This window comes from Aplosporella prunicola (assembly GCF_010093885.1).
Source record: "Aplosporella prunicola CBS 121167 unplaced genomic scaffold K452scaffold_152, whole genome shotgun sequence".
NCBI lineage: Eukaryota > Fungi > Ascomycota > Dothideomycetes > Botryosphaeriales > Aplosporellaceae > Aplosporella > Aplosporella prunicola.
Genome location: NW_022983680.1, coordinates 1 through 7,852, shown reverse-complemented (window position 1 = coordinate 7,852; position 7,852 = coordinate 1). Strand labels below are relative to the sequence as shown.

The 7,852-nt window shown below is 50.0% G+C and overlaps 3 protein-coding genes across 3 annotated transcripts; 1 reads left to right on the top strand and 2 right to left on the bottom strand.

Moving 5' to 3' along the window:
• Positions 1-19: 19 nt before the first annotated feature.
• K452DRAFT_334717 (uncharacterized protein) lies at positions 20-1,033 on the bottom strand (the record flags this gene model as incomplete). Its single annotated transcript, XM_033545206.1, has 2 exons — positions 20-903; positions 1,003-1,033. 2 exons carry the CDS (start codon positions 1,031-1,033, stop codon positions 344-346), a joined length of 591 nt encoding a protein of 196 aa, XP_033390944.1. The 3' UTR covers positions 20-343.
• A 1,786-nt stretch (positions 1,034-2,819) lies between these two features.
• On the bottom strand, positions 2,820-3,965 carry K452DRAFT_46371 (uncharacterized protein). Its single transcript, XM_033546701.1, has 2 exons — positions 3,303-3,965; positions 2,820-3,250 (listed from the first exon to the last, which is right to left on the bottom strand). The coding sequence occupies exons 1-2, from the start codon at positions 3,851-3,853 to the stop codon at positions 2,995-2,997; spliced, it is 807 nt and encodes a 268-aa protein (XP_033390943.1). The 5' UTR covers positions 3,854-3,965; the 3' UTR covers positions 2,820-2,994.
• A 143-nt stretch (positions 3,966-4,108) lies between these two features.
• K452DRAFT_323172 (uncharacterized protein) lies at positions 4,109-5,222 on the top strand. The gene has a single exon (XM_033544617.1). The coding sequence runs from the start codon at positions 4,334-4,336 to the stop codon at positions 5,165-5,167; it is 834 nt and encodes a 277-aa protein (XP_033390942.1). The 5' UTR covers positions 4,109-4,333; the 3' UTR covers positions 5,168-5,222.
• Positions 5,223-7,852: the final 2,630 nt, after the last annotated feature.

Sequence of the window (7,852 nt, the reverse complement as noted above, 5' to 3'; positions counted from 1 at the left end):
CTTTATATACATGAAGGGGCAGAGCAGTCATGTACTCGCTTGTAGAAAGTAGCAGGGTGTTGAAACAACGAAAAAGCAAAGTGAATATAGAGAATGATGCATAAAGAAATATGGCCTGATAGTCCAACACCTATATAATAGGTGCAAGTGCTTTATCACGCCCATACGGAACGTAAGCAGCAGATTGACTTTCTTGTACCCTACGCTCGCATGCAGCTAAGATCCTTTGTCGCCAAGCCGGGGACAGTCAATTGTCGTAGGTCCTCCAAAGGCAAGGGAGAAGCAGCACATCTTGGACGCAGTACTCCAAAATCGTAGGTGAGAATGGTCTGGCGTTGAACACCTAATAGGAGCCGCCATGTGCCGGTAAAAATAACCGTGTACCAGTGTCTTTAGTTGCCTTCCAGCCAGCTTTTTCAGCACTCGAAAGTCCTGCGTCATACTCAATACACTTCGCCAGGCCATTGACACATTTTCTGCTCAATCCCTTCCTACGAGTGGCGACCTCCATCAGTTGTATATCATGCATTCTTTTGAGCTGGATCCCATAGTGGTGATAAAGAGCATCTGAATCGTTTCGGACATCAAACACGGCTTTTGCTATGGTATCGGATTCCAAAACTTGACGAAGAGATAGTGCGTTTTTACCAACCGTGGTAAAAGCTTGTGGCCCAAGTCGGTAGATATCGATCAGATAGACGTGCTCTTCACCGAGGAGTAGTACTTGGAGTATCGAGATCGATCCGTGTCGGCTCAAGTTAACCCCTTCGAGGTCAATGTAGAGAGAAGGCGCGCATGGCGATGGAATCATGAGTATGCGGTCGAGGAATGATTTCAATAACTCAGTGGTATCAACCACTGTGAATCGAAGAGTTTTATTCTTAGGTTTTTCTTCAACAACATCTGTTTGCTGTCTTTCTCAATGTGGTTGAATGGAACCAAAGTTTTTGATCCTTGAAGGGTCTGGAGTTGCGGTGGCGCTCTTAGTTACAGATGTCAAACCCGGAAGGGAACTAGCGGTATTTGATGACATATTCGCAATGGCCTAGGTCGCTAATAGTAGGGTTCTATAGTAGTGGAGGAGTTTAAACCGGTGAATTCTGTTGAGGGAAGGGAAGTATGAGAATAGAAGGAAAGCTGGAAATCTTTAGCAAAGATGAGGTATTTACCCATGGCTGTTTAAAGCTTCTCTTATACCTAAGATTAGGAAAGAATTCTCTGAAGTGGCGCAAGCGAATTCCTCATGTACATTTTTATTGACGTGTAACTGTGGTACAGGCAATTTACTCATCCCCGATATTTGCCTACCATACAATCGGGCCATTCTTCTAATGCCGCCTTTAATTATACCCCTTACGTACGAATACTGGGCTGACCATTCCTTTTTACTTGCATCTCTATTTCATTTCTATTAAACCCGCGAGAGTAATAACGAACAGCGGTTTCCCTTTCAGAGTAACGCTAGCTACTATAGTTTATATTGCTATCTAGGAGAGTACGTATACTCTTAGGCCGTATTTATCCGCAACACAGTTAGTGGAAGAATGTAATGTAAGGGGGATTCTCGCACGGTCCGCGCCTGACGCGTTAAAATCACGACGCGCGCGCGCGACTCTCCTTCTTCAAAACTCCCTCATACCACCGCAACGCACGCCTTTGAAAGAACTTTTCGGTGATCATGCTCGCAATCAACCTTATTCTCCTCATCAGTGTGAGATTCTGCTTACCTGCAGCGCGTTAGGCAAGAAACCAGCGCGGATTTAGAGGGAGCTTCACGTACCAAAATCGACGCTCAGATCCACCCAACTCCTTGCGCCTCTCCGCAACGAAGGACGCGACCAAATTCGTCCATGACGGCCTAAGATTTTCTCAGATACCGATAAAAGACATATCCTACCTGTCGTACGCAATCACCCAAAGCTTATCTACCAAGAGGTCCGAGAGAAGACTGGAGTCGTCTGCCACAACCGTACAATTGCTCAACTTCTCGACACATAACATTCGCAAATGGCGCGCTGCCGGCCGGCCTGCGCTTACAGAAGCTAATTCAGCTATTCGACTTGCTTGGGCAATAGAGCATTTAGACCGGATACCGGCACAATAGGCGCAAATTATATGGTCAGATGAATGCTATGTAGAGCGCTGCACAAGCCTCGTAACCGCCCGCCCGCCCCCGCCCGGGCGGGTAGCGGGCGGGCGGCGGGCGAGTAGGTGGATCTACTACGAGTACCTCATTCCTTATACTCTCCCAAATTGAAACACCAGTAAATTTTACTAGCGTATCTACTTTAAATAGTCTATAGCCTGCATATCGCTCAGGGCGATGGGTCAGGGTAAATAAATTCAACTCAAATCAACTCAATCAATCATATAGGTTAGCACTTGAGACGTAGGCACGGGGTTGCGTGTTGTTCTTTTTGTGTGGTATGATCGCGTTTCCTTCTTGCGACCGAGGGGACCTCGCCCGGTCGGGCGTTTCATCACGTCGCTCATCCCACCCGCCCTTTGCGCCATCAACACCCACGAAATGTGTGCGCGCGCAAAATCGCGGATTACCGAAAATACTGATAATAAACCCGAAAAATAGTTCCTGTTGACTTCTCGTTCCCAAGTCGCGCCACACCCCGCGCATGATCTGCTGCATCTGGTCTTTCGATCGGTTCACCGCTCGATCTCACATACCTCATAAAATCCCGACAGTCATTGCAGCTGCGATGCAATTCACATTCCGCTGCGGGCAGAGGCGGAACGTGGACGGGCCAAAAGTTTCCGGGGGACAGCGACTCACCGCTCCATTAAGTCACATCTCATCCCACATTCACAATCAAAGTGCCGCACGACCGGGGGAAAGACTGGGGAGGCGGGAGGATTCAGTTGTTCAGGGGCGACTGCGGAGGCTGGGGCCGCGCAATTCTGGCGCTCCAAGCCAATCAACTTCCGAAGCGAGTGACGGCGCACCGCACAACAAAATCGCGCTGGACGGAACGAGTGCCGCTATCTCCGCTCCGCTAACTTTTTAACCACATCGCTCTCGCCTCTGTGCCGCTTGATATCAAGCACAAGGATGATCTCGCTCTTTGAATCTTTCTCAAACACACGTCTATCGAGTCTTTCACGTTGAGCTTGATCCATTTTTGACTCGAGTAAGTCGCTCAACACCCCATCATCCATCACGAAGAGCGCTAACCAACCTTCGCCTCCGCTCAGCACCCTGTCGTCGATCCCACTACCTACGAGCGCCATACCATTGGTCAGTACGTCGCCTCTTTTCTTTCTCCACCCATTAACACGTACACGAGGACTCTGGGCAACTTGGCTTCAATCGCATTTGCGACCGGGCTGAACCGTGACATCGCCATGCCAGCATCCAGGCCGCTACCAACCGTCCTGTGAATGCTGAGTGCACCAGCCGGAACGGGTCGACGGTGGGTGGCAGGCCCTGTGGTGCCACATGTTTCTGCCGCGCGTCCTTGCACCGCCGGAAGCATAGGCTGGCGAGCGTATCGGCATGCGGTTTCCAGCTGTTGTGACTTTGTGCATGAGCAGACCATCTTCTTCCTGACTGCATGTCCAAGGAGACCTGTATACGCAGTGCGTCGCATGATGGAGACTCGCAGCGTTTGTTGATCGGGAATGGGCCTTTGTCTATCTCCTGATTCTCCCGCAGTGAATTACTCGCTCTTGCAAACAGGCTACTCACCCTTGGCTGCACACTCGGAAGGGTCTGTAGAGACGCCCAGTGAGCTACGTCCGCGCGGTGGCATCCTCTACGTCGTTGTTCTGGTTGTGGGCACTCCCCAAGTGTCCCACAATGACGATGACCGAGGACGGCCTTGTCGTTCGGGCAGGTCATGCTTTTCCTGGTTGCAAAACTGGGGAGGGCTTGGCCTGTAGAGGCGCTGCGGTGGACTGCGTTCCGTGCATGGGGAACCTCCGGCTGCTGCTTGTGTGTCGAGCGCGTGTCCGGTGTTGGAGTCAAGGCTGCTCCATCCAAAGCCTGGGCGGGTGGGAATCTGCATTTTGCAGGGACACAATGTAAACTGATACTTTGTAGCTAGCAATTCATCCTTTATCCCTCATGTCTTCGTTCCAATCATTTTCGTGCAACGGCCTATCCGTAATCGAATGGTCCGACGGCCAACGGGCTATTGGCTTCACCTACGGTCCAAAGCCTCACTGCAAGGTATACTTGGAAATTGAAGTGGAGTCTTCCAACTCTACCGCTTTGTTCCAAATTCGAACGCACTTGAGTCTCAAGCCACGCAAATACAAAACGCCGTTGAACCTCGTAATCCTGCCCGAGCTCGTGAAAAGCATAAAGTACACTCCAACAATGGAAATTAGCCAAGAGGTTCTCGACAAGTTGAAAGTCAGACACGGACGAGATATGTCTTCGGATGTCATCGGCCTACATTTCTCCCTCGCTCAACCACCCATCATGTTGGCTCCGAAAAGTACAACATTTGAAGCCAAAACAACAAACTACGAGGATGTTCTCGCCGAATTACAATCTCTAGCCCAGGCAAGATCTTTCACAGCCTACATTTCCGGCACCGATTTGCCATTAGATCGCGCATATGACGTTAGCTGGATGATCGAAGAAGAGGCCGTCAAGTCACCGAAGGGCGCCCTGAGAATCGACGACATGTACAAAGGCGTGAGCAGTGAGGTCGTGACATGGGAGCAGCTGTGTTCTCGGCCGCCGATGTACGGCGCAGTTGGACCTGACATTCCTCCATCTGCAGATGCTGACGCCTCGCGAACTGTGGCCGAGTCATCGAAGAAGCGTCGCCTGGATGAGTCTGCAGCGAAGCCTTTCGATATGGAGGAGCTCGCCAACAAAGTCCAGGACTTGCAGCTGTCGCACGACAACTTCCGTCAAGAGCACGACGACACGGTGAAAACAGTTCGAGAGGAGCGTGACCGCATTGACAAGAAAGTAAATGAGCTCCGAGACACCCATGACGAACAGATTTATGAGCTGGAATTGGACTTCGACCAGCTGCGGACGGAGACGGACAGGAAGCTCGAGGGAGACTACCATTGGATACATGGCGAGATGAAAGGTTTGGCCGATCAGGCAGCGAGGTTACAGATCGTCGTGGATGGCTTACAAAGGACAGTGGATGCAGTTCACGGGGCGTTAAACTCCGAAAGGGCGGAGTAGGTAGCGTGGTATTCCCACATTCACGACGGTCTAATGAAGCATTTCATTACTCGACCACTTGTTCAATGCCCCGTAAACAGTGCTTGCGCAACAGCTCCCAGACGCAAGGGCAGTTGCAGCGCTTCTGGTCAGGGACACGCGGGCAAGATTGCGGTAGATGTTCGCGATGTTGCTGACGCGGGTCTTGTAACGGCGGTTGGATCAACAGCAGGACGTTGAAGGGCTCCTTGTGATGCTAAGACGTGAGTGGGGGAGGCGACGGGAAGCGCGACCGGGAGGAGCCTCTATCGCTATCGGAGCTGCTGCATGCGACGGAGGAAGTAGTGTGTTATTGAAGGACAGGACTGGAAGTATCGCGGCGCCTGCCTTCCCCGTGTCGTTCGATTTCTGCCCACTCTGCCCACCAAGCATTTTTATCGGCCGCCAGGGTGCCATGTCACCAAGGGAGCGCTCCTTAAACACATTTCTGGATCTCAAACCCAGAGAGTGCTATTATCACATGGCTTAGCCAGGCCACTCTTGCAACTTCAAGTCTTTTCGTTTTCTCATATCTTCCTCTCCAACCCAAACAAAGTTCTTTTGTCTCCCCATTGTCAACCGGACAAAGACGAAAGCAGTCACTGACGACATCCGCTTCCTTCACCTATCTTCCAGCACCCCAAAGACGACCACGCTTTCTTCGATCCCCACATCTTCGGCCGCGCTCGCATCACTGAAGTCGACCTAGCAAAAGCGCAAGTAAGCACCGACGTAGATATCCTTTTACAAAGAAACCGGCCAGCACACTGTATCCCATGGTAAATTAGGCTAAAGCCTAGGTAATAGCTCACTTGTTCTACTTAGCATCAAAGCTTTCAGCATCAAAAATCCAAACGCTGTGCTTTCCTCACCAATTACAAAGGCCAAAGCTTAAGCAACAACCAATATCCTCGAGTTCCTCTTTTCACTTACCAGCACATCGGACTAGAAAAGCGAGGTCCATCAATCACCACGGCCCCTAATTACCCCTCCCCAGTTTCCTATGCCTCAATACCAAAGGCCGCGTCCTTATACCAAGGTGTTAGGAGGTCGAATTACGCATACTTAACTATTTCACCATGGTTCTAACTTCACAGCTGGCTGCTACCTAGCGCTACCTAAACCTCAACCACATAACCTTTTCAGTGTTACCACGGAAGGATCATCAGTAATATCTATATAAATAAAGTAGATAGCACTCATTTCTAAATCAGATCACTTTATTCAAACTTATATCAACACAAGATAAACGAGCCAAAGCTAGAGTAAGCCCCGGCATGGTAACAGTACCCAGTTCACTTCCATCTCCCAGCACCTTAAGATAAGATGGCGCTCCCCCCACCAACAGTTACCCCGGTTTAAATCTCGCAACCCGAAAAACTGCGCTCTCAAAAGAAGGGCCTAAGACTACGTGGCATCAACAGTTCAAACCCTCGGCTCTCTACACCTCTATTCAAAAATAAGGCTAGTACCATACTCCGTCATTGTTAAGTGATCTTTCGAAAACCAAACTAACCTAACCTATATTTATTTGGAAAGTACCTTACGGTTCAGTAGCAAGGATACTTAACAGTTAATAGCTAGATAACGTTAGATGATGCTGAACAGCAGCTAGGCAGCAGGTCTCAAACTTTTAGAATAGAACTATTACGCATAACTCGATCACCTAACAGAGCCCCTTTAGAATGCAAATCAAAACGAAACGCTATTTTATTTTCTTTAATTTACCTGTGACGCCGGCGCGAGGAACTGGACGCCGCTTGTCCTTCTAGATTACTGCTACCTATGGAGGCATATATGCTGCTATCCAAAAGAACACGTTTTCTCTTTGAGATCCTTATTTCCTTGCAGTAGATAAACGTGTGGTGTAAGGGAGTAAGGTTGTTGTGTAACAACCAGGGTTCGAAGGCGTCCAGTCATTTTTCAGTCGGTCTGATCGGTCGGCATGGACCCTTCGGACCGCAGACCGCCGTCTCACGCCAAGAACGGTCTCGTCCCGACGGAGACTGGCTCAGGAGGACGCCGGCAGACGGTCGTTGTAGAATTAATGTAGAGTTTTACTAGTGTACTAAATATATGGTGGTGTTAAGGGGCTAACGGCACCCCCGCGTTATCTAATTAGGTATACTTTTAGGGTTTATATCACGTGCATAGCAGCTATCTACTCTCATTCGCGCGGAGGATCACTGGTTAGACTCCAACACTATGCCAAGCTTCCCCAAACGGTCGGACCGAGCCGGACGACTTACTTCACGGTCTAAAAGGTCCAGTGGACGGTAGGGACGCCTGACCCTTTAGACCGTGGACCGGATAGACCGGACCGGACGACTTCGAACCCTGGTTCCGGATCAACAATGCTGTGTTTACCACTGATGACTTTACGGGTCGGATCGGCGGCGCGGCTGCTTTCGACCGCGCCATAATCAAGAGCATTGCGCGAATATTTGGAGACTGTTTGGCGTCTAGACAGACCCATACGGAACCCACTCGCAAGGTACCCTTGTCGCAGAATTGTGACGAAGTAACGATCGACCCGAAGCCAGAGGTGCTTCCTACGGAGGTAGCCCCTAAGTGCGAGGAACAGTACAAGAGTTCAAACCTTGAAACTGTCACGGCAGTGAGGCGGATTCAAATCAGATTGTGTAGGATTGACTACAATTATTATTA

Coding starts and splice junctions, on each gene's coding strand:
- K452DRAFT_46371 (XM_033546701.1), bottom strand. CDS start 3,853: ATGACCTGCCCGAACGACAAGGCCGTCCTCGGTCATCGTCATTGTGGG. Junction 3,251..3,302: donor TTGAAGCCAAGTTGCCCAGA/GTCCTCGTGTAC, acceptor CGACGTACTGAC/CAATGGTATGGCGCTCGTAG.
- K452DRAFT_323172 (XM_033544617.1), top strand. CDS start 4,334: ATGGAAATTAGCCAAGAGGTTCTCGACAAGTTGAAAGTCAGACACGGA.